A 27,406-nucleotide genomic window follows, 5' to 3' on the forward strand; every position below is an offset into this window, starting at 1 on the left:
TTTTTTTTATTTAATTTTTTTTAATAAATCGATTATAAATTTACTAAATGTCAAAACATCATGCTAGAATGTAAAATTTTGATTTCTTATTCAATAATTTTATCCTAAATGCTAAATATCTCAATTATTTAATAATATTAATGTATTTACAGGAATGTGTGATGAAGCTCTCACTCCTAATTCTAGTGGTTTTATTCAAACCACTAATTTTTTAAATCACCGTTTTATAAGAACCGTTACGATAACTACTAGTTACTATATTAATAAAGTAAATTATATTTTTTGGACACTTGCCAACATAAGAAAAAAAATTTACAAGTTGAAATTAAATTGATACGAACTATATTTTTTAAAGTAATGGCACTCACTTTTTTTTTGAACAAAGACTTCTTCGGTAAAAAAGTAAAACAGTTCTAAAACTATGGAAGAACGATAAATTTAAACCTTATAGTCAACATGCCTGGAAAAAATATAGAGAGCATTTTGGTTAAATACTTTTTGCTTGTCACTTTGTTTTTTAATTATATTTTCATCTTCTAATACAAAAAAACATTTTTTTGTGTACCCAGTTTCTAAAAAAATATTTACGGATTACACAAATCACTATAAAATAATAAAAATAATTCTAAAAATATTCATTTTCCAAAAAAAAGACAGTAATACACGGAGATGTTCAAGTGTTCAGCATTGGGTGATTTGTAGTTCACGATTACCATACACGGACCACAATTTGACAGCTTGAAGTTCGTGTATAACAACCCTTACAGTTATATCGATCTGTAGCCATCATAAAATCAAGATCGAAGGGTGATGGCGGCTAACCTTGGCAACGATAACATAGTGTGTACATTCAATGAGTCATGTATAATATATTGGGCAATTTTCATTTACCTATCGTATATTGAGTGTTATGGGGTAAATTGGGCAACTGTACCACAAGTACTGTCAGTTTCAGACCGTAATCCCCGATCTAAACATATTGTCATCTCTATTTTGTAAAAGCTAATGACAGGGATGACGATGTGTTTTATTAAGAGATTTAGTTCTCAGAAACCCAAGATTAATAAATGGTATCAGGTTTATTGCGCCATTTTAACGTATCATATGAGTAGCTTGGGGCTAATTGGGTAACAATTTCGCAAAGTGAGTACACTTGATAAGCCAGATTTAGCTTATGACGTATCATTTGAGTAGTGTGGGGCTAAATGGGCTAAAATATCACTTGCGTCGAATTATAACATGTAACAACTAGTCACCTGTAACTTAGGTTAGGCCCTTAGTGGAGACGTATGTTGATCTGATGATGACGATGATGATGATGGGTGTTGTAGGCTTAACTGTGTGATACCGGAGCATGTGGTGGGTAGTGCGGGGTGTACTGATGCAGGTCGGTCATGCGGTCACTTTACGAGGCTGGAGAGCGAGCGGGACCTCAGTGTCGGAGTGTGCGAGCGAGCGGCAAGCGGCGCCGCCCGCGCACAGCCGCGCGCGCCGCGACCTCCGCCGCGACCCGCGACGCTCGCACCCAGCGCACCCTACATATATACATACCAACTAAAAATATTGCACATATACAATATCGGACGTTATTTTAACAAAGGAAATGTGAAGTAGTGTCTTTTCCTTCATACAAGATAACGCCCGTGACGATTTTGAATGATTCACCGTGGATTTCTAAGATCAAAATTTCTATACAACAATATGTTTTAAACGAGGGTATTGGTCTCAGAAATCCACGATTAAATGGATAATCTTAGAAAAAGTATCGTTGAGTTAGAAAATCATTCAAAATCGTCAATAAAAGTGAAATATCGAAACTATATAACTTAAACGGCAAAAAGCTAACAACTGTAATGAACAATTGCCGTAAAACAAATCAACAAATATATAGTTTCGATATATCAGCTCACAGACACATCAATCAATTAATACAAAAATACTAAAAAAAATCCACGAAAACACACATACAACAACAAAACATTTACATGAATAAATGCTATGACACTACAAGCGAAGGTCAAACATTTCTAACATAAACTCTGGTCTCATAATGCCTAACTAACCTCTATAAACAGACTGGCTATAAGACATACGATTTTGTGCCATTTTGATTTTCGCCGTTTTGGGGCTAATGGCATTGGTTTATAGCGGTAGTGAAAATCCGAACTAATAAAGATAGATTTAGCTGTCAACTAACAAACAGGCGCGTATAAATTGTCACTGTCAACAAATTTATCATTTTCAAGCAATCGCCTATCCATAGAGGTCAGTTTCTGTGACAAATGACATCTTGTTGTCACTGTTTTCCCAAAGAGAATATAAGAGACGACAATACGTGTCAAACGAGAATCACTGCAACATCAATAGCCGTGTACAAACAGTGCGAAATATTGAACAATTTTCATAAACAAACAGACATTAATTTAAAATGACTATATAATGAATAACATACATATTATGAGCTAATATTTAAACACAAAAATGAGCATAAAATTACATAAACGCATAACACATAACAAGAGGCGGAAAATGCGTATAAAATTTCAACTATGGTGTGACCTTTACCAGTAGGAAATTCACTTGCACAATCATATAGACATCTCGCTCTGTCCATTTGAAATAGAGAGAGAAAGATATTTGTCAGTACTTTCACCGTTTAACTTGTTGACAACAATTATTCTCGTGTCACAATATTAGTTACCATACTACTCAGAAACGGCTTGACCGATTTTTATGACATTTTATATGCATATTCAGTAGGTCTGAGAATCGGTTACTATCCCGCGCGGACGGAATCGCGGGCGACAGCTAATTTCATATATTTTTCGTCAGAATACTAACGCAATTTGCCTAAGAAATTAAATGTATCTATTTCTAAAGATCATGTTGAAAAATCTAACATAAAAAACTAACAACTATATCAATATATTTGAAAATAAAAAGGTAAATTAGTAAAAAAAGTAAAGTTTTTAATTTAGACGTTTATAACATATACGAAATAAATAAACAACAAGCTAATGTGCACATAACAAGACAAATAAAAAGATTTACATTTCCGATAGAAAAAGAAAATTTTACAGAAGATTTGTAAAAGATAAATTTAACACCTTCAATGCCACTACCATTATACCATGAGGGAAGTAGGTGGCAGTGAATGTGTTAAAACATTCACTGCCACTGTCTTTTTATACGCATACGTTTTATTTAATTTGTATAAAGATTCCCCAAGCAAATAACTAGCATTGATATAAAATCAAGGTGATATTGCAATGCGAGCCGGTAGCAGTGAACGTGTTGAGAGATGTGCAATGCATGCTGCTGCCAAAGCCGGCCCCTGTACCATGAATGTGCTGTAAGTACAAGCAAGACTTTTCTCTCCCTCTATTAAACTGCCAAAGTGACGTATGTGAAACTAGCCTCTTTGAATGGTGTATTATTAATCGTGTTATAATTTTTTTTTTTCAATATTAAAATAATCCATGATATGTCTTGCGATACTAAATCTTGATGTGTGCATTTTGCGCATATATTTATTGATTTAAATGTCCACTTATAGTGCTAAAGCACGTGGCGCGATGCATTTACTTTTGTTAATATGACTTTGACAACGATCATAACTTTTTGACACCGATCATGACATCTTGACACTTATCACATGTTGACACCGATCATGCACATACAACAGTACTGCGTCAGTTTTATTTTGTTAATCGCAGTGTGTGCTATGCCTTAAATTTCATACTGAGTTACGACATTGCATAGCAGAACTGATTTCTTGGTAGGTACTTACATTTGATAGTCCCTATTGTAACCTTATCACCGTAAGCGGTAGGAGAGCAAAGCCAGGGCGATGTTAGTCTGTTAACACTGACACAGTACCGGGGCGTTCAGAACAAAAACTCTAGGCAGGCCACAAGCAGGTAGAGGGCGGTGCTCTCGTCGCGCGCCTCCCCCGCGCAGGCGGTGGGCGGGGCGCGGGGCGGGGCATGGGGCAGGGCGGGTCGCGGCGAGAGGCGGGGCTCAGGCGGCGTACCGGCGCGCGAGCGGCCCGCGTCCAGCGACGCCGCGGGTTGCAGGAACCACTCGGAGCGGGTCCGCATCCGCGCCCGCTGCCGCTCGTGCACCTACGCACCACCGCAACGTCACCCCCCGCGCACTCCACTGCCTGCCTCCCCCACACACGCATAGCCTAGTACTGTCGCCCTGCTATACCCGCTTATCCTGCATTACAGACTGCTTCGCTTTCCTCAACCTTCTTTCTGATTTTGAGCTCATTCTGACAGCTGTCTCTTGTCATTACAACGTAATTAGGAATGTAAACTAGCAAATAAAAATGAAATGACCGCGGAAAATTGATTTTCATGAATGTTTGTCGTATTTTGAAGAATAATTCATTGAAAAATATAACTCGTGTTTGATATGTGTTTCAACATATTTAAACCACACCTAAACACCTAAAGCTGTGTATGTACAATACTTACACATTCAAATTACTGAATTTGTTCATTTATTTGCGACTGTACTAGGCCCATCCCCATTATAACTACTGGATATTACTATACAATGTTCACTAACAGTTTGTCTATTTATCTATAATATATTAAGTCACATGTTACTTAATGTTTAATATTGTTATTCACAAGATGAAATGAAAGAGAAATGTCAAATTTTATTAGTTCCAATTAATAAGTGCAAACATATATTTAAGGATATGGGGTTAAGATGAAAATACCGTACCCTTTCACAACATTTAATTAACGCTAAAAACTCCGTTAATAATAAAAACACAATTATTAATTTAAAAAAAAATTGACAAAATATCACAGTCATAATCATAATACATCGTTTTTTTGGAACAAAATTCGAACAATTAAAGCAGTGTTGCCTACTAAATAAATTCACTAACCATTCGATACGGCCGCGTGCCGTGTGCATAAAGCTAAGTGTTGCCCGCACACAAAAATAATACATATGCAATAGCATCATCTAGGTAAAGCATTTCCTTATCCATATTACACAGATTATTTGTGTTCTCTGCCTTTTTATATTACCAACAGACATATTATAAAAAATACAAATTGTACTGAAGGAATGATTCACAATTTGACGTATTTTTCGTAAGTTTAAACTGGAAAATAATATTTTGCATGCGTTATTATTAAGTAATAATTTACGTTAGAATTAATTTATAGATTAGGTTAGGTATGAGTTATAAATCAAATAAAAAAATAATTGTTATGACTAACTGTTATGTCAAATTGTCAACTATTCCTTCAGTTCAAAACTCTGGTTATTTATAATATGCCTAGTGATATTACAAACTGGCTCAGTTCACAAACTATCAGCGACACAATAAATCATACTTCTCATATACGCAATTGACCGAAATTTCTTACAGGAAAATCATCTAAACATTACTAAAAAGGAACAACCACAGACCTTTTTTTACGGAGACAGAGATTCGACATGCATATTTTTTTTTACACAGACCACTAACAAATACTGTAAACGGCCAGTATTTGACCATCGCTAAATTCAAATTTCGAATATCATAGACATAGATTAAAAACATTTCTACGTGATTATAATAAGAATCATAGATTAATAACCTGTAGATAACCTAATCCGTAGACAAAATTGAAACGAAAAGTCCTCCGAAGGCCTTTTTTTTCGGGTAAATTTCCTCAGTGTTGCCATTTACAATAAAAAATGACAAAAAAAAAACTACTGTCGATTAAAAGTCAAACTTGTATCTCCATCTATAGGTTATCAATTTATGTATAAAATTTATTTGGTAGTGGTTAGGGTTATAAAAGACAGACAAGTTTTCTTAGTGGAAACGGGTACTACGAGGTGGGCTAATGAGAAAAAATCTCGTCACCATTACTCAAACAATAGATCCTTTAGTGTGCGCTAGAATTTAAACATAAAATAATTTATACTGAATTTTTATTAATTCAAAACACAAATGCGAAGAACTACTATTTTAAAGCTATTAAATTTTCTCTTTATTAAGGTAATTGTTAAAAATTAAACTTTAAAATATACTAGCGTTTTTTTTTCTAGAAAGTAAATGGTCAGATATCTTTAACCTAAAATATCTATAAGATTATGTCTTAACCATCAAATCTATCTGAAAGGTATGATTCAATTTCCCTTAATAAATAAATAATTGTTAATTAAACAATCACTGAAACATTATTTAATTATTAAAATCCATCAATTTTTCTCGATCGTATACAGTATCAACACGCTAATGGAAGTTTCTGGAAAGTTATGACGTCACACGTAGACATAAAAGTAGGACATACCTGAGGCAAGTATGACAGGCTTTTTGTGCTCTCCGCGTACTTGTTGATTGCGCGCAGCTCCTCCAGCGTCATGTGCGGGCTCGAGTTGCTACACGATGACTGAGATGACGAACTCACAGACACCTGGAATATATTTTAATATAGTTTTAGAATCAATAGTCAATCTTACTAACATTATAAATGCGAATGTTTATATGAATGTTTGTTTGTACTTGAACTTTGTCATACATATGGAACATAGTCTGAAAAATTCCATAGACTACTTATTATTATTTTTTTAATTTTAGTCGAAAGGAATCGCGGGCGACCGCTAGTTGCAGAGAGAAAGAGTCGAATTAACTGGGGAAAGACAGTTACAGATTACAGACTTAAATTAATTTCTACTTTACTTTGTAATAGGATAGTAGAGCCGGCCTTTCATTTGGCTCACTGGAGCTAGTGTTTACATTATGCCAGTTGTATTTGCTAATTTTGAACGTCGCTGTCCTACTGTACTGGAATAATATAAACTAAAATAGTAAAAAAAACTAAGATAGTGGGATAAGGTAGCGATTATTATTTTTAAGAAATTCTGTGACGTGAACGGAACATTCTCGCCTGTTAAACGAACACATTAGCTAGTTGTATTTAAAGTTAGTTAGCTAAAGCTAAAACTAAGATGAATTATTAAAAAAAAAAATCTGTCCAATGTTACCTTAAAGACGCTCTCTTCAAGTGATATAGAGAGACGTGTGCAGGAGTCGAGCAGGCTGTGCTCGGGTATGATGCCCAGCCCTAGCGCGCCGCCCGCCGCGCCTGCGCCCCCCGCACTCGCCAGCGTCGGCATCGACTGACACTCCTCAGACTTTGACAACCCTACCAACAATCAATCACCTACTTAACAACAACACAACGCAAATGACACCCCTAGATAGAAACAAACATATTATTAGGAAGAAAATCCGAAAACGTGGCAGTGTATTGACCCAACACTAGCCTTACTAAAATGTCGACGTTTATTACTCCTCACTATTCATACTGATACTGGTCTTCGTAACGAAAGCGCGACATTCGCGCCAAAGGATTCTAACTAATCATGTCGAAAAATATATTGAACAAAAAAAATCAAAATTTTGACAACCCTATTTAAGTAAAAAAATTGACATCTTGAATTGGACAAGACAAAGTTTAAAATTTTGATAACCCTATAGATAAAAACTATCAAAAAATCTTTCCCATAATTAAACAGATATAACTAACACAGAAATTTTGAATTCATCACAAACAAGTCATAAATTTTGCCAACCCTAAATCTGAACAGACCTTTTGGCTAAAACCACGTATTTTAAAAAGAAATGAAATGTCACTTTTATACTTCAAAATACCAAGTTATATATAATCTATGGGTAAAACTGATCGACTTATACCAACCCCTAACCAAATGATTCGTTACAAAATGTATTCTAATATTAGTACAATAGTGTTCAAATTACGTACTACGTGCTACCAAAAACCCAAAACCCCGGTCAGGACATAACATGACGTTACAGGTTACCGCAATTATGATTAATGATTTTATAAATTAACTCCGAAACTCACCGATTATATTAAATTAACAGTAATTTACTTTGTACATTAACTTGACAATTTTAATACTATAAACGGGAATTGTTGGGACGACCTGCGAAAAATGTACGCATTACATATAAGACACTATAAATATTATTCTAAAAGTCAGAGATAATAAACCTTTTTGCATAATACTAATTAAAATACAAAATTATTTTACGATTACAATTTAATCTGACAGCTTCTTTGTACGCATTAAATATAGTTGTAACAGGTATTAGCTAAAATCAAACATTGATTTAACAAATTCTCAAAAAGGTTCACCATCCCTGGTAATAAGTAAATCCCATACCTTCAAGATTGAACTTGTTGCCCCAACGATCGCATTCACATTGCAGCCATGTTTTCTCTGCTTCCAGTGACAGCTGCCCTATAAATTATAATAAAGAAAAAATTTAGTCTATGTACAGTCAGGACCCTTCGCGGTATTCCGCTTACAGAAAAATTGCCTCCATCGCAACGAGACAACCTCCGCCCCCTTAATATAAAATAACCTATTAGGTAGCAGTGACTTGAGCAGTAAAAATAAATTAGTAGTGTACTGACCGACCTTTTTTCGTACAGAAACATTTTAAAAGCTGCATCCTATAGATTATTATTTCCGCATGTCACTTTAAGGTGGAATATCGACAGATTCCCTGATAGTACATAAATTTAACTGACGGGAATCTTAATAAACTAACTGCATTTGTAGTCAGTCTTTGAACTGAAAGGTACTTATACAGTCAATGGTGAATGAATGAACGACTCACTTGCATAAGCCTCTTGATCCCGATGATGTCTCGGCGGCGGGGGATCTCTGAACGAGCAGATCCATTCATCCTTAACGCGCAATATACGGCCCGTAACACGGGCGTAAAACTCGTAGTTTTCCCGTCCAAAGAGATCTCCAGCGCTGAACTGTTCGATCAACTGCCTCATGATGCGAGTCGCCACCTACACGACAAAATTACAATCAGTACTTCAAATACTTCATTATATTACTGCTGATATACTCTTAAATTTTGTCGCATTCTACTCTGTGCGGTTACAATAGAAAAAAAAGAATATTTCCAATTAGCAGTTAACCGCGCGCGATCGTCTTTTATACTAAATCGCTCATTTCCACTGGGGCGGTCGCACGCGGTCACAGTCGCGCGGTTAGCGCCTTAATAGAAATAGATGAGACAACGTGGCTCTAGAGTACATGCATTTCTTGTATTTCCTTGTATGTTCATATATAAACTTCCTGGATATTAATAATTTATAACTTTAACATTGTTATTTCACAGATGTTAAAGGCAATGAGTAATTAAAATTAAACATTTGTGAGTCAAACTTTATCGTGTAATGCGAACTGAAAGTGTAACATGATGCAATCTTGATCTAAGCATTCCAAGCGTTATCTAACAAACAAAGCGGGGAACTTATTACATAGCTTAGTTATAAAGAGTAAAATCTAACCGTTGAATTCCACTGCAGTGTCATTTGTACATTCTCTTCGACAAAACTAAAATATAGTAAAAATGTCAAAACAGTGAAATTCTACGACAATAAGTTGCCTTCTTTAATATATTTACTTACATTTTTTTAAACTACTTATCACAAGACTAAAAAGAACATCCTGTATATGAATCTATATCTAATACTACGTGCATGTAAAAGATAAAATAAAATAACATAATTAAAACTAAATAAGAGTAATAATTTTGCAGTATACAAAAAACATTTAATAAAATACTCACGTTCACTTCAGCCTTTAGCCGCATGTTTAAGACAATATCATGAACAATTCAAGCTATTTACAATTTACATTTATATACCAAAATGTTTATATAACAGTGTACATAGAAAACATATAGGATTTCACTGGATTGTAGCAATCCAACAAACAGTGTAGTCTTAAATAATTAAATCGTAATCCATATATAATATATAAAAGATAGTCGTGTTAGTTACACTATTTATAACTCAAAAACGGCTTTACCGATATGGCTGAAAATTCTTGAGGAGTAGCTTAGAGCCAGGAGACGGACATAGGATACTATTTATTCATTTTTTTTTTCAAATTTAGCTAGATATAATGCTGTCGCTCCAAAGCGAAATAACTCTTATAATTAAAAAAAATTACGTGACTTATAGAAACTTATTGTCAGTTCTATACATTTTTGTAGCTCGCTTTGGAATCGCTTCGGAGCGAACAGCTTCGTTTAAGCCCGTGATAATGACAAACATTGTTTTTAAAACCTTTCGATTAAAAAAATCAAAATCAGAGCACCAGGGGCTGTATTACGCGGTAACCCACATAACAAAAATATACAGACGAATTTATAACCTCCTTCTTTTTGAAGTCGGCTAAAAATCAGGAAAGTAATAATTAAGGCAAGCACCAATTATTTGTTTTTTAATTCGGATCTTTTGCTTTTTCTATTGATAGCTGCAAATTTATAATGTGACAAAAAAGCTATTCGACCTTCGTAATTTCCTTCTTCACTCTGCCTTGACCTGGATTATATTTTAATAGTTTTTGCCCGCTATCTATCCATCCAACCATCTAAACTTTCGTATTTATAATAATTATAATATCAGTAACATTAGCAAGATATTAAGAAGTTAAATTATTAGATTCCCGCAAATACAAAATAAGGCATTTCTTATGACTTTTCGCAACTGTTAAATAAAAATTTCCTCTTTGTACAGTGTATGGTTAAAAAATTGTTTTTTTTATTAAAACGAAAGACTAATTTGTCAACTTATATTGAATTAAATTTTATCAAAGAACATTAATATTATCTTAATATCAAGTTGTTAATACAAGAAAGGTATTGTTTACTGACTACAATACGATAGTTATCAGATAACGGCGGTCTAGGACTTGCAATTTTTATTGTTAATACGTATAACCAACGCTAGTCATGATGAGACGATTTCCTCCATTTTGTGCAATAAATGTGGTAACTTCACATTACACATAATATGGACAAAATAAAAAAGATATGCATCAGAATAATTAAATTTGCTTTATCTGTGTGGAAAGCCACATCTTTGATATTAAAGTATTTTGCTTTTATGGACAATTAAAGGTACGCGTCCGTTAGCCCGCCGTACGCACCCCACGCGCAGCCCGCAAACGGATTTTAGTTTACTTTGTATGATTTTACATAGAGCTGTGTCCATCATCCACGCCACCCGCTTTGAAAGACAAAGCAAATCCGTTTAATCCGTGCGTTAAGTACGTACGGCGCGGGCTAATGGACACGTACCTTAAATCTCCTTATTAACGATGCTGTGGATAGCCGTCTCATAATTCGCAAGCTCAAATTCCGTATTCGCAGAACATTTCCGGAACGTAATACCGCGAATGTAGATAGGACGTACAAAATTAGTGTCTCCATTATACATCTATGTACATACATTTACATAGCGTAAATATTGTCTGTTTACCTACTCGAGCATTAAATGAAGTCTCGCTTCGTCAAACCCATGCGAACGTTCACGGGCATTTGATTCTCACGTGACATTACAATAAGTGACCGAATGAATGAATATTTCACATAACGAAACATCAGATTAGTGAGTGGTGAATGATGAATGAATTGTCTCAAATATTGTTCTATACCCGGCCCGAAAGTAAACATGAATAAACGGTTGTATCTTTTGATTGGGTTGGCTTAGAAGTTTTAGTTTTTCACAGCACCTAGCGACCGCAGACCTAAATATTTGATATAAATCGAGCTTGATACCTTCACGCGTTTTTGAGAAAAAGGGTCTTGATAGACGGACGGACGAACAACAAAGTGATCCTAAAAGGGTTCCATTTTTATCCTATTAGGTACGGAACCCTAAAAGGGACAAGCACAATACTGTTCAATGTCAAAATATCACACGATTTTTGTAAGACCTGTCTTGTGTGTACTTTTCACCGGGCCAGATATATTAGTCGCACAATACGATTATCAGTAAATGATTGAATGAAACTGACCTTGAAGCGTTGCACGTCCTCCATGGTGGCGGTCTTGCCATCAGACACACAGGAATGGAAGAACGACGGCGCGACGGACACACCCAACGCCTCAGATGTCATACCAGTACCTGGTGACAATACCGAACTCCTTTTATGACAAACATCAAGACATAAATCAAAATATATTACAATATATTAACACTTTCAATGCCACTACGGTTGCTGGTAAAGTGAACGCGCGAATCCACAGCTGTGAACGCGTGAAAATATTGCACGTTAGCTGTAGCCTTTTATCTCTATTAGAAATATTATTAACTAGCAATAAAAAATCTAGTAAAGAATATAGCCAATAGCCTTTTTCACATGGAGATAGTGTAGCTTCCCAACAGTAAAATAATTTTAAATTGTTTTAGTAGTTTAGGAGCCTATTCAATGAAAAGAAACAAACAATCATATCTTCCCTCTTTACAATATTAGTATAGATAGTCTTGAACTGGTGTTTCCAAACATATAACCTCAAAATGTTGAGTGTTGTCATCCAAATCCAGATCGTCCTTACGACCGTTACAGTGGATTTCTGAGACTAAAATCTTTGTATTATATAAAATACATATCTATGTTACAATCTACGACTAAACAGAGATAACATTTTTAATCGGGTATTCTGGTGTCAGAAATCCACAGTTCGTGTTGTAATCTGGGTATATGATTCACATAACAGTATTACATACTTCATTCAAGGCGAAGGTCGATGTCATAGAAACCTTTGTGGTTAGTATTATGAATGGCCAGGTTACTTTGTTACGTAAAAACGTCATTCGCCTTGTTATAGCAACGTACGGTATTCAATTAAATAAAAGAAATAAATTAATAAAATTCACTAACGCCCAAGTAAACCATAAATCAATCCAAAATGTTAATTGTTATAAAGGTAAATAACTGTTAATTTAAACTATCTAAGATAAACAAAATGGGTTAGTAATCGGTTATTGAGTTCGGTCAATATAGAAGTTCACGACGAGTTATTTTATAAGAGGAATTGCAGAACATTTGATGCAAACCTACTAAGTAATAATGAAAGTATAATCGTTGACTGTCTGTATAGATCATTGGTGTGATGAGTTTCGTTTTTAAAATAAAACCTCGCCAGTTCGATGATACATAAATGTAGAATTATAAACGATGCGCCAACTTGAAACTGGCTGGAAAAGGTCGCAGCCATTTTGAGAAGTCCGGTATCGATGGAACATGACGATAATTGTGTTTGGAATACAGTTATTTGTACCTTTCGAGGACATTACAAGATATAATTGTTTTAAAAATAAATTCATTGATTTCGTATATTATTCATAAATCGAAGACCGAGGAAGAGTCTAGATTTTTTTTTTATACCAGAAGGGGGCAAACGAGCAGCGGGAACACCGAAGTGTTCAACGACGCCCATGGACATCAGCAATACCAGAGGAACCGCAGATGCGTTGCCGGCCTTCAATCTCAAGATATCTAACTTATATTGGTTAAAATATGTAGGGTTTCTTTGTGTTACATCAAAACCAACATTTAAATTATATTACCAACTAGTTTTACTCTGTACTATGCAAAATTTAAGACCTAATAAGGGCGAGTAATAAAAAAAATATAGGTATTTATTCCATCTTTCGCAATGGCTCTTCAGTAAAAACTACGACACCGATTTAAAAAAAATGTTTACTATAACATTCCTATATTATTCCTAAATAACATAAGCGACATTCAATATTGTTATTAGTTTAAAAATCCTAGTTTTGTTTCATACTATGTCCATTGTTTGTCAGCCATAGACCTAATGTCTAATGTTATTGTTCCCGCCAAATATGATCGGGAGGATGTCGCAGTGCAATTGTTTTGTCCGACTGTTTCCGACCGATCACCTTACTCGGCCAATGTCGATTGTCATTTACTTCGTATTGTCAATACAATCGAATGCAAGACCACCCAACGTGTGATGTTATAAGAAAAATTATAACAATGTGACAGGGTCAAATTTTAACAATGACATATCACTCGCTGGTATTTTATAAAAGGATTTTTAAAGGACTTAGCTAAACTACGAAAAAAAAACAAAGAAAAAAAAACTTCGAAAATACGCTATTGATAGCTACCCTACAGAATGTTCCTAATAATCACAATTATTTGTTGACATATATAACCTTATTAAATATTTCTATTATCATTATTAAATATATTATATATTATAATTAAATATTTTTAAAGGTTTACTATCCCTGCTCTTCCTAAACGTTGGTTTTTGAGACCAAAATCTTACTAATATTGTAAATGCGAGTGTTTGGATCGATGAATAGATACATGGACGGATGTTTGTTTGAAGGTATCTTCAGAAAGGCTGATCGGATCTCAGAAGGGAGAAGAGAACATAGTCTGGAAGAACACACATGCCGCTAATTATGTTTCGTTTTAATCCCGCGCAGACATAGTCGCAGGCGACCACTAGTCCACAGTAAAACATATGGTCATGTCCCTGTCACTTTCTTTAACAAAACAGAGATAAAAATATGTTTTAAAAGAGGAATATTGTCTGAGAAACTCACGGTAAACTGTCAAACTGTTGTGCAAAGCTAAATTTTAGATTAAAATAAGTATAGCTGTCAATAAAAATTCAAAACATACTGTATCTACAGTTGTTTGCCAGTGATGCGTGCGCGCCCACGCGATCGCATGTAATTGGCGAAATTAGCAACAATAATTATTATTTTTGTGTTCGTTACGATTCATGAACATTCGGACAAAACGTTATATGACGAGGAACTATTTTTTTTAGGAATTAGGAAATGTCTTTAGCGATTGTCATGTTTTTGTATATAATTTTTTATAGCATTTAAATGGCCAACGACAATCACCGAACGGACAAACGTCGACATCCTAGTAATAGAAAAATATTACCAGAACTTCGTGTTAGCTGGATGTACAAGGCACATCTTATTTTTCAAGGCGCGAAACGATATCTCGATTCTACTTATATATTTTTATAATTAAAAACCTCAATAGCGTATTGTCATATCATTTAGCATCAAGGCTACGGTTACAATATTAACCGATGTATAATTAATATTAATATTGTGTAGCACTAGCACAACGCCCTGGTTTCACTCGGCAGAATAGATTTATCATAAATCACTTGCCCTGTACAGAAATATAAAAGAAAAACTTGTAAAATGGATTTTTATTAGCAGATAAAAAGGTTTTAGTTATTTTCGGATATCAAATTCTTAATGTTTTTTTACTTTTATCTGTTATATTTATATGTTTTTTAGTTTCGCCCGCGACTTAGTCTGTGCGAAATTAAAAAAAAAACTGCTTATGCGTTCTTCCAGACTGTGTTCTACATATGTATATGCCAAATTTCATTGAAATCCGTTTAGCCGTTTCGGAGATACATACGTAACAACAAACATCCATCCGTCTAAAACTTTCGCATTTATAATATTAGTAAGAGTTAAGATTAAAATATATAGAATTTTATTATTCTTTCGAATACGATGAAGAAATAGCAAATAAGTTCACAAAACATTTCCATAGATAAATTTATTAATTCTTGGAATCCAATTTCTCACGGGATTGCGGCCAAATTAAATTTGTGCCGAGGTCGCGGAAAAAATTGCGAAAAACAGATTTCAATAGCGTTGAAAGCTATCGCGACTATTAACCATAACGGGGTAACCTATCAGATCAATAATCATAGATAAAAATAATAGCCATGTCCCTAGGATGCATTTCAAGTCCTAAATATAAGGTACTAGCTGTCGCCCGCGACTCCGTCCGCGTGGATATATAAAAAAAAACTTAATTAGTGTAGCCTATGTGTTCTTTCAGCCTATGTTTTATACGTATGTCAAATTTAATCGAGGTCCTTTCAACAGTTCATCTAAACATTCGCATTTATAATATCAGTAAGTTAAATAAAAAGCAGCTCTTCAAGGCATAAATTCGAAAAAATGAATAAATAGTATCCTATGTCCGTCTCCTAGCTGTAAGCTACCTCCTCACCAATTTTCAGTTACATCGGTAAAGCCGTTCTTGAGTTATAAATAGTGTAACTAACACCACTTTCTATTATATATATAGATATTACTTCAGTAAGACTTACCAACTTTTCTTTGCTATGACCTTGTAAATTGTTATTTAAAGGATAAATACTAATTACATAGGACACAAATAGCTATATTTAATCCCAATGTCATACAAATCCTCAAAGACATTGGTATGTAATAGAAACCCTAATATGTAACATATCTATTAAATAATATATAATTCATGAGACATACACCTGTATGAGAAAAAGGAATTTAGATCAAGGGTACTAAGAACTCAGATTGAAATGAATGTAACATAATAGTGTACCGCACTCAGAAACGTTAAATGATCACTAAGGAAAACCATCAGTTTAGGATTATTCTGTATCTAATATTATAATTTACATCTTTGTATGTAACGAATAAAATCAAACACTACAGGACTATTAGAAAATAAAACTGAAATTATCACTAAGTAACGTAGACTATCTTTATTATTTTTTCTTAATCCCGTAAAAAACAAAAGCTATTATGAGATAACTGTACTGAGAGCCTAATATTATTGTATTCGATTGCCGAAGCACTTTTAAAAAATTATATTGTCATCCCTTTCATTATCTTAGGAAAAACAGAGACAAAGATATATGTCAATGAAATTATCACAGCTGTGGAATTGCACGTTTAAACAAGTGTGGCGATATCTATCGTTTGTTTAGATCGCAAGCGTGTGCGTAGAATTTGCGCAAAAAAAATAAACACTCACCTGCTTTATCGGCGTTTGAGGCCATCACCCGGAAAGTGCCGAAAAGTAGCACGAGCAGTCTCTGGGTACACACGGGGAGCGACAACAGAAGTCTGTAAATAAAGAACTTAGGGTTAATTATTTGGAACTAGCTATCGCCCACTGCTCTGTCCGCGCGGAGTTAAAAAAAACTTAATTAGTAGCATGTGTTCTTCCAGGCTATGTTTTATATCCATGCCAAATTACATCGCTATCCGTTCAGCCGTTCTGGAGATACCTTCATACAAACATCTATCCATCCATCCATCTAAACATTTGCATGTATAATATTAGTAAGATTTTTGAAGGTGTGGGAAGGAAGTGGGTTAAAATTAAAAAAAAAGGAGGACGACCATACACACTCTATGCTTGTGTATATTACACTGTAATAAAAAATAATTTCAGGAACCCGAAAACATTGAAATTAACAATAATAATAAATTGAACTGAAAAACTTTGCGAAAAAAATACCACTATTTGGCCATATTTAAATCGAACCTTTTTTAGGCAATTTCATAGTTTTATAGTAGTTACAATAAAAAGATAATCTAAATAAAAGTCGGTAATATACCTATAGCTTGACAAAGAGATTCACCATTGGGCAATGTGGGAACGGCCCAATTACAGGCAGGCGTTTATTGTAAACACAAACAGCGGTCGTTGACCCCGGCGCCCATTAAATGTTAAAGCAAACAACAATTATAATGGATGACGTAACAGAGGATGTAACGAAAATTTTAATACTGGCCGACAAGTTATTTTCATTAATGTGACATAGAAATGTTTAAAAAAACAATTTAATACTGGCCGAAAAGTCATTTTTATAAATGTAACATAGAAATGTTAAAAAAAAACAACGAGACAATTCGAAATTTAAATTTAATATACTCGTCCCTTGTTAATAATTTTTCTTTTATTTGCACGACTTTATCATACTTTTTAATTTTTAGAACCAGTAAAACACGCAATACTATATGGTCAAATAAAATTTTGCGGGACATTTTATTTCTTACTAGCTGTCGCCCGCGACTCCGTCCGCGTGTTTGTCTACAAAATAAATAAAAAAATTAGGGGTGGACTACCCTTCACATTTAGGGGGATGAAAAATAGATGTTGGGCGATTCTCTCCTACTCAATATGCTCACAAAATTTTATGAAAATCGGTCAAGCCGTTTCTGAGGAGTATGGGAACGAAAATTGTAAGATGTAACTTTAAAAGACGCTAATATAAATAAATATTGGTTTGCAGTTCAATCGTAACGAACGGTATTGTTCGTTATAAAATCATGTTACCGTTAACGTAAAGTTAGTTTGTCGGTTATCGAAATTGTGTCACTCATTGTACAATACACGATAAACTATAGGTTAGTTTATTACGGAACACAATGTTTATCAATGTTGAAATTAAAAAAAACGGTTTCAACAGAGTACCCTTTTTTTTCTACTATTAAATTTATTATTTCGTATCAAATTGTAAAAAAGCAAAGGGTTATAATTGCAATCTGATAAACGGTACGGAGCAAAATTTTCCATACCAAAAACCTATACCAATACCAATCATAAGGCAACGCATGTTACAACACGTAATACGGAACAAGGTTGGGTACATTGGCTTGTGTAATTACGTCAATCCGTGTAATTATAGTGATGTATCGTATGAATTATCGATAAGCGGTGCGCATGCATCCGTAACAACGTTGCGGCATCGAAATTCTATCGATAAACTCGCCATTGTTCGTGGCCGTAACGCGTTGCGACGGATATGACGACCTAATCTGTACATCGAGATGTTATGCGATATTATGTCTGTTTTAATATTTATAAGATCGTCTTAATCGATCTAAAGGTTCATTTAAACAGGCCGGAATCGTACGAACAACGCTCGGCAGTCGCTTAAGAGCGAGAAAAATGTAGGTATTTCCTATAGCATCATGTAAAAAAATAATTTTAAAAAATACGCTTATGTCAGATATAGGCGGTATAGTTTAACAAGCGTTAAAATCTTACAATAAAGCAAGGAAATCTATATAAATTACCGAAATGCATTTTGAACGGTACACGTTGGCCGATCTGTTATACTTAAAAATTTGAAAAAGCAGTACGAATCCATTTAACGCGGTTGAAAACCAAAGGAGACTAGTTAATACAAAACATAGCAACTAGAATTAATAATATTTTAATACGTAATTCAATACTGTCGAAAATCAGAAATAAAATAAACAAAATGCCCACCCGAATGTATCCTCAAAAAAGCACACTTCAAAATCAGTCAAACAAAACCTGAAAAATTATTATACGTTCCCACTGAGGGGCTCGGAGCCTACTCTAAGTTAGATGTACCTAACCACAGTAAACAACACTGGCCTAGTGCGGGTTGATTAATTTAAGAAATATCCTTGAATTTCATCTCAGATTTGTGATTTCCGTTACTGTAAGAACGTCGAATAAATGTATATACGTAAATCGAAAAACATTGGTACACGGCGGGAATCAAACCCAGGATCTGCATATTGCAAGACAAGTGCTTAACCACTGAGCCACTGACGTTCTATTTTGTGATATAAAAGCCAAAATATTATAATCACACATCGTATGAATTATGAAATTATCGCTATATCTTACTAATATTATAAATGCAAATGTTTGGATATATGGATGTTTGTTTGAATGTATCTCAAGAACGGATTAACGAATCTTGATGAATTTTGGGGTACATGTAGAACATTATCTGAAGGACCACATAGGCCACTTATTAAGTTTTTTTAATTCCGCACGGACGAAGTCGCGGGCGACAGCTAGTATGTAGTTAATTATTAATACAGTTATAACCCGGTTAACAAAGACTTGCGTAAGGCGGTTACATCGGAACACTTTCTGCACCGGACTAGCTGCTAATTTATGCCAATTAATTACTATGATGGCTTGAATCATCACAAGGAACACCATGTTTACTTACTTTGTCGGATATAAACTTTGATAATTTTCAAATCAACTACGGATGTTGAACTACGGATTCAAGCCTCCATAAAAAAAAACTTGAATATTTCATCGAATAAAAAAAATTACTTTACCATATGTGGGAAGAATTATTAAAGGTGTAAAATTATATTCAAAGTAGTTATCGGCCTCGATTCCTTTCGCCCGGAATTAAAAAAAAACATAATAAGTACCCTAAATGTTCTTCCAGACTATGTTCTACATCTATGCCAAATTCCAGTTAGATCCATCCAGCCTTTCTGGAGATACCTTCTAACAAATATCCATCTATCCATAAATACATCCAAACATTCGCATTTATAATATTAGTAAGATTTTATCCTGATTTAATTACAAGTGTTGGTTACCTCTTTTATTGGCAGTTTAACACAAGAATGATCTAACATTGTTTTTATGAATATTTTTTAATTATTACATTAAAATATAATTGCTTCTTTAAATTATATAATAATTAATGGATATGTTAACCAGAAGTTTATTTAATTTTGAATATTTAAAATTTCCTCATGCAGTTCCACTGAAAATTAAACGAAGTTAATTAAATTGATTTATAGTGATTGAGATATAATAAATATGCACTAGACATGGAGTCAAAGAAAGTAGCTCCTTCTACTAGTGTTTGAAATCATTATAATGCATACTGGTAAGTTAAAGAGGCCGCTGTTAAGTATCTTCTTATTTTATATCATAAGGTGGCAAACGAGTGAGCAGCCACCTAAAATCGCTGAAATAGCGAAGCGACCGTTGCCCATAGACATACGCAATTGCATATGCGTTGCCTTCCTTTAATCGACGGAGGAGAGGATGCACAGAGAGAAAATATTTTCTCTTTCCATGCATCCTCTCATCTGGAAAGTCCACTTCCACTTTCAATCCTTTCCTTATAAGAAACAGGGTGGGAAGGGAAAGAGGACTAAATTAGGCCTCCAGGACGCACACTCATCAGACGAAACGCGGAATTGCTTCCACTTCACGCCTGTCTTCTGTGTGGTCGTGGTATTTCACCGGGCGAGCCGGGCCAATTCGTGCGAAGATGTTAAAGCAGGCTCTACCAGTGTAAAAATCTTAATATAAATCCATATAAAAATTTATCTGATATATAGCACCTACATTGAAGATACTCAAAATTTTATACAAATCATCTGCACAACAAAAGTAGAGACAAAGTTTGAATACAATATAAGACAAAATTAATTTTGACATTAGAAAAAAAATTAAAATTTCAAAATACTGGCAGACAATAAAATTGACATGCACATTTATAAATACTAACAGAATCTACAGACTGGTAATAAAAAGACTACAATGGATATTAATTTCCCCAACTCTCCCCTCTCTTAAGTGAATTGAAGTCTGTCCGAATGGGGTCCACTACGGATGTTAACTGCAAATTGTAAGCTATTACTAATACTTGCTGTCGCGTATGACTCTGTCTACGAGGAATTAAAAATAAAATTTCATTGGTAAACTATGCTTTATATGTGTGCCAAATTTCATCACAATCCGTTGAGCCATTTCCAAAATACCTTCAAACCAACATCCATACATCAAACTTTCGCATTTATAATATCATTAAAATTAAAAACACCAAAGCTTTGATGGATGGATATCAATTAACTCAGCTTGGATCAGAACAAAATAAAAAAGAGTGATAAATCACTCACCAGAATAACTCAAAGTCTAATTAGTTTTTTGCACCGTGCATACAAATTCACTGGCGACAGCTTGTATTAGAAATATGGTTGATAAAGGGTATCATGAATTTGTACTTACCCACGGATTGCACCGACTTGCTGTTCAGGTGGTAATTCTACAGCAGCAAATAGATGCATTTCACCTTCGCGACCAAACACACCGCCTGGGATTTTCCTACAAATACACAATTAGTTAGAAACAATATTCTAGAAATACTAAGTTTGTAATTTCAAGGAATATGTGAGCAACAATATAAATATTATTCCATGGAAGAGTCTCCTAATGAAAGAAATAATTTGTATGTTTTAATTTCCTTTAATACTATTCAAAAGTGTGATGCTTGTTGAAATCTCTATTAATATAAGAAAATGAATCAAATTACCTAAGTTTTTACAATTGCTGCTCAAATACCTTAATAAAAATTAATCTATATACTTTGCTCAAATTTAAAGAAAAAAATTGATATTAGTACCTTAGCCAGCTCATTTATTGATGTCAATTTAACCATTTTAAAAATTTAAAATAGGTTTTATGAAAAATTTCTAGTCTAACATACCTGAGAAATTTTTTCAGAACACTTGCGATAGTATACACGGAGTAATTATCCACATTAACAAGCCGGCCAGTCTGTAAGAAGTGTATTAACTTTTTCATAGCACCTTGATGGCCGGGGGCGCGAAAAACATCACGACGTAGCGGTGCCTCCTTGTTTAACTTTAAAATCAGCACCTGAACAAAACACAATTCACTGAAACACTCGCTCAATACAGCAATATCGTAAAAAAATAAGTTTTCATACTAACAAGCAAAGGTCCCGGTATATCATCTTTGCAGACTTCGTGAAGAGGAACACCAAATTTAACTTTTTCCAAACGTCTTGGATATGGGAGAGTATTAGGATGTCCACAGGACGTGACCACATTACTCAATGTAGCAGCTCGCCGGTGCATTCGTCTCGCCCAATTGCTCATTTTTGGCGATACTCGAAGAGACGCGATTCCAATGTGATTGTTTAAAACTTCTCTTCAGAAACGAACATAATGTATTAAAGACTCGTCGGCGGTAATTTATTATTAGAAAACAATTGTAATTATTGACAATTTCAATTTAGTTCAAAGGCGGCAAGTTATTATCCAGTATCATCTTGACCACACCTCCATCGTCCATAATTTGTTTTTATAAGGTTTAAGTAAAAACTTCTAATCAAAAACTGTTTTTGATGTGCCTAATCTTATCTTCGATAAAATCCTTTGCTTTCAATAGCAATATCTTTGCAATATTTCTTGACCTTACTATGCTATACTATGAAATATGAATGAAGTAAAGTAATGAAGTTAGCAGCTTAGCAGTTTTCTATCTTTATCTTTTGTTGTAGATTTGTATGGAATTAGACGTTTCCTATTTAGTGTTGCCAGAACTAAATTTAAAACTCCTTTAACTTTGTAAAGGTTTAAATTTTATTACGTTTGAAGAAATAATACCTAAGTTTAATGTGTGATGTACGTGTTACTTAGGATAGCGAATTGCATAACAATAATTTTAAAACACACAGAATTTTGATTATTCATAATTTAATATCGATGTAAAATGTAAAAATAAGCGCATATAAGAAGACATCGTAAATCAGTTCTGAACCGAAGGTGTGACCTTCGGTTCTGAAGGCATGAACCTATGGTCTAAATTGTTAGCTCACAGCACGATTAGATGTTCGGCAAGTCTCAGAGCGACCAATCATGCGCAAGTACTATAAATCGCACTCATTAAAACAGGCTCCACTCTTTATTAATTTATTTATTTATTTATTTATTTATAAATAAATAAATAAATAAAGAGTGGACTGTGGACTGTGGACTGCCACTCTTTACATCGCATACTATCCAGTGAAACCTACCTAAAACGCATGTGATAACTCTACGCAGGTACAAAATTAGCTGAGATGCGAGCTATTCAGTGATCTGCTTCACAAATGTGAACAGGGAGCTGAATTACCAGGACATCAATCTTAGTTGAGTTAATTATGACTGCTACTTATATTAAATATTTTCTTGGTACTTTAAAGATAAACTGTAAATAGTAAAAAAAATCCGTCCCGTAGTTCTTTTTTCTTGGTAATGCTGATTTGGTAAATCTTAAGAGACGGGAAAATTATTTAGTTGGCAACATTGATCTTGTTACCAGAGTTGCTTTTGTCTTCTTCATTGACAGATAAAACAAAATTTTTTTTACAAAATTACATTGTCACAGTATACAGCGCTTATATTAATTACAATATTTATACTAGTGATATAGATCAATATAAATTAAAATTGATTCGTGCTCGATAATTACTATTATTATTAACATTAAGATTCAAAGCCACAAGACGAGTCACACCTTCTATGTTGGTAGCAGTATTTTAAATACTTGTCTATGGTAGTTAAATCACCACCAGTATGACTTAGCAGTAGGCAGTTAATTCTGCTATATTAGCAGAATTAACTGCCTATTTAAGGTTTAGGAGAATATGTAGCAGAACTAAAAATAAGGAAACTTTAATAGAATCTTATTAAACTTCCTCAGAATCGAAGCAGGACTTTACGTATGTACCTATTCAGATATTTAAATTAAAAAAAATAACCTTTCTCAAAGCAAAGGCGTATTTTTCTTCTTGCACTGGCAGTACTCAAACACTTTCATAGCCGGGAAATGCCCGTACAATAATTATTTTTCTTTGAAGTGAATTTTGTAGCGCGTAATGTGCATTTTCTACTTAGTAAACTTAGTTGTGTGTAGGTCTTCAGAAAGAAGAAATTTCACGGTAAGGGATCAAATATTACTTTTAAATTAAATAAAAACGACAACAAGTACTTAAGCTACGGTTTCCAGCACAAATTGTATAATGTAAAATATATTTGAAAAATACATGGTGTATTTAAACTTTTTACTCTACATTGACGTAGAATTGCTGGGGCAGCTACATTTCTTTTGAAAACCGTAATTAATTCAACAAAGAGTAATAAGTGATATATAAAAATTGAACCAAACAATAAATAATCCAAGTCTTAAAAGAATTTTAGTATTATTAACTAATACTAATAGTACGTTCGGACAAATTGTTCTATTTAAATTTGGTCACACTGATCACGACGGAAACTGGAAACGGAAATTCTCAGAAATGTCAATTCCCATTTAATCCTATTCCGTTTTTAGTAACTTTGTAATTCGTCTTTAATTATATTTACTGTCTTAGGCTTATAACAGAGAGTAAAATATTGAATTAACGTAAAGAACTAGATAGTGATTAGAACCCTCCGATTTGATTTGTATTTTTATAACATTCGTACACTAAACAACACGTTAAGAGGTATTCGACATTTATTTAAAATAAACCTATAACTCTTTTGAAACAACTACTGTATAAGTTTGATATTAATCGTTGTAGTTTACTCATTTGTTTAAAAGAAATTTCTTAAATTACAGGTTAACATATTAAACAAAAAAAAATGGCAAACATAGAAGACGAATGGCAAGAAGAACCGGTAACTGTGCAGATGCCTCCTCCACAATATTCGCGCCCTCAGTATAACAACAGATCACGAGGAACAAGAGGAAGATATCATCAAAATGATTTTAATAGAAGTAGTGAAAACAATCGTGATCAATATTCTTCAAATGCATCTGGATATCAATCTCAAAACTCACGTCCTCAAAACAATAACAGACAACGTGGATCACGTGGTAGATATCAGGAAAGGTCAAATTGGAGACAATCAGAAGTAAATAGTAATGAACCATCAGGTAGCAGTCAGACAGCTACAGAAAATGGCACAAAAACCAATGCATTTACAATGGTTAATGAACATGGAGTTGAAGTAATCGATTGGGATAAACTGAATGCTTTTCATGACAAGGCACAAAAAGAGAAATGGGATAAATTACCACCAATTGTGAAAAATTTTTACAAAGAAGATCCAGAAGTTAGTAAAATGTCACCCAAACAAGTTGCAGACTGGCGGTGTTTGAATTTTGATATTCAAGTGAAGAGAACTTTTGCTGACAGACCCGATTTAACTCCTATACCTAACCCCGTAATAACATTTGAACATGCATTTAAAAACTACCCAGAAATATTGGTTGAAATATATAAACAAGGCTTCAAAAAACCCTCACCAATTCAAAGTCAGGCATGGCCAATTCTATTAAGAGGAGATGATTTGATAGGAATTGCACAAACAGGTACGGGTAAAACACTAGCTTTTTTGTTACCTGCTTTGATTCACATTGAAGGTCAGGTTGTACCAAGAGAAGAGAGGGCAGGCCCAACAGTGCTTGTTTTAGCGCCCACAAGGGAGTTAGCCATACAAATACATAAAGAAGTATCAAAGTACCAATACAAAGATGTAAAATCAGTATGTGTATATGGTGGAGGGGATCGGAAAGAACAAATAAAAGTTGTTGCTAAGGGTGTGGATATAGTCATAGCTACTCCTGGACGCCTCAATGATTTAGTTCTGGCAAGACATTTGAATATAATTAATTTTTCTTACATTGTTTTGGATGAAGCTGATAGGATGTTAGATATGGGATTTGAGCCACAGATCCGTAAATCATTGTTTGATGTGAGACCGGATCGGCAAACTGTTATGACTTCAGCAACTTGGCCGCCTGGGGTTAGGCGTCTTGCCGAATCATATATGAAAGATCCTATACAAGTCAACGTAGGTTCATTAGACCTTGCCGCAGTCCATACAGTCACCCAAAAAATAATGTTTGTTGAAGAAAATGAAAAAGAAAATATTCTTATGACATTCATTATAAATATGGGTCCAGACGACAAAGTTATAGTATTTTGTGGCAAAAAAGCTACAGCAAGTCATATTTGTACAGAATTAAGTGTAAAGGGCATACGTTGTCAGTCGTTGCATGGTGATAGGGATCAAAGTGACCGTGAAGCGGCTTTAGAAGATATGATGGATGGTTCAGTTAATATATTAATTGCGACAGACGTTGCTTCCAGAGGTATTGATATACAAGATTTGACACATGTTATAAACTTCGACTTTCCTCGACATATTGAAGATTATGTGCACCGTGTTGGGAGGACAGGTAGAGCAGGGAAAGTTGGCACTTCTTTAACATTTATTTCAAGAAGTGATTGGGCACATGCTAAAGAACTTATCAAAATATTGGAGGAAGCAAATCAAGAAGTTCCCGATGAATTGGAAATGATGGCAAAACGATTTGAAGCTATGAAGTTACGTAGAGCAGGTGAGGATCGCGGTAGAGGACGTGGCCATAGAGGAAACAGAGGTTCTTATGGTCACAGAGATTCATATGATCGAAGATATTAATTCTTATGTAAGACAAATAAAAGTATTTAAGTTTGCTTGATTTTTATACTAGGATATCTTAAATTTGAGCTTGCGAAATGTAAAATAATTAATTAGCATGTTTTTCCACTCAATTTTTAATATCTTAACTGCAAGTTTCGTAAGTTCTTCTCAGAAGGTGAGAGACAAATATCTTCTTTTTTCACTGTAGTAAAAAAATATCATGACATTTAAAATTACTTTAACATCGTAGTTTCAAAACTTATTGTATACAAAGTTGAATCATTAAAATATACAAAATTGTATATTTTATAAATTAAAGTCTAGAAATAAATGCAATTTGTGTAAAATCAACACCCACCGTGATTATTTCAAGCACTATCTGTGATTGTACTCTATAATGTTAGAAAGTTAATATTTAAAAAATTTAGTTCTTAATATTATAAGTTGTGTTAAGCTTTATTTACTATTCCTAGAGTATACTATAAAGTCATCTTTATACTTACCGTAAGTTTCTAAAAACACAACCTTGGTATAAAACATATCATCCCTGTCAATCTTTGGCAAAACAGATATGTTTTAAACAGCCATTTTGGTGACAGAAACCCACGATTAGGAATTAGTGTGTCCACTGGGGTATTTTCTGCAAGAAAGAAAGAGGTAATATGATTGTGATACTCAACATATCTGTA

At 34.1% G+C, this 27,406-nt stretch overlaps 2 protein-coding genes across 4 annotated transcripts; one reads left to right on the forward strand and one right to left on the reverse strand.

Annotated features, from left to right (window-relative positions):
- Positions 1-1,276: 1,276 nt before the first annotated feature.
- On the reverse strand, positions 1,277-22,777 carry RhoGAP71E (Rho GTPase activating protein at 71E). 2 transcript variants are annotated; one of them, XM_013310575.1, is made up of 10 exons: positions 22,209-22,777; positions 21,962-22,134; positions 21,484-21,579; positions 16,696-16,787; positions 11,881-11,990; positions 8,672-8,855; positions 8,212-8,289; positions 7,006-7,166; positions 6,312-6,434; positions 1,277-1,535 (listed from the first exon to the last, which is right to left on the reverse strand). In XM_013310575.1, exons 1-10 carry the CDS (start codon positions 22,374-22,376, stop codon positions 1,401-1,403), a joined length of 1,320 nt encoding a protein of 439 aa, XP_013166029.1. In that variant the 5' UTR covers positions 22,377-22,777; the 3' UTR covers positions 1,277-1,400. The 2 variants fall into 2 exon arrangements, with proteins under 2 accessions (XP_013166029.1, XP_013166030.1); XM_013310576.1 differs by lacking the exon at positions 1,277-1,535 and adding an exon at positions 5,262-5,913 and having other exon boundaries at positions 22,209-22,776.
- A 1,063-nt stretch (positions 22,778-23,840) lies between these two features.
- LOC106116674 (probable ATP-dependent RNA helicase DDX53) lies at positions 23,841-26,770 on the forward strand. Of its 2 annotated transcripts, none has more exons than XM_013310574.1 (2): positions 23,841-23,983; positions 24,865-26,770. In XM_013310574.1, the coding sequence occupies exon 2, from the start codon at positions 24,888-24,890 to the stop codon at positions 26,733-26,735; it is 1,848 nt and encodes a 615-aa protein (XP_013166028.1). In that variant the 5' UTR covers positions 23,841-23,983; positions 24,865-24,887; the 3' UTR covers positions 26,736-26,770. The 2 variants fall into 2 exon arrangements, with proteins under 2 accessions (XP_013166028.1, XP_013166027.1); XM_013310573.1 differs by lacking the exon at positions 23,841-23,983 and adding an exon at positions 24,541-24,748.
- The last annotated feature ends 636 nt before the right edge of the window (positions 26,771-27,406 follow it).

The sequence above is a fragment of the Papilio xuthus genome, unplaced genomic scaffold, assembly GCF_000836235.2.
Source record: "Papilio xuthus unplaced genomic scaffold, Pxut_1.1 DF827714.1, whole genome shotgun sequence".
Classification (NCBI taxonomy): domain Eukaryota; kingdom Metazoa; phylum Arthropoda; class Insecta; order Lepidoptera; family Papilionidae; genus Papilio; species Papilio xuthus.

Bases quoted from the DNA above. Each gene is read 5' to 3' on its own strand.
- RhoGAP71E (XM_013310575.1), bottom strand. From the start codon at position 22,376: ATGAGCAATTGGGCGAGACGAATGCACCGGCGAGCTGCTACATTGAGT. The intron at 16,788-21,483 runs GTAAGTACAAAT...CTTTATTTACAG, and splicing joins CAAGTCGGTGCAATCCGTGG to ACTTCTGTTGTCGCTCCCCG. The intron at 7,167-8,211 runs GTATGGGATTTA...GATTGTTGGTAG, and splicing joins CAACAAGTTCAATCTTGAAG to GGTTGTCAAAGTCTGAGGAG.
- LOC106116674 (XM_013310574.1), top strand. From the start codon at position 24,888: ATGGCAAACATAGAAGACGAATGGCAAGAAGAACCGGTAACTGTGCAG.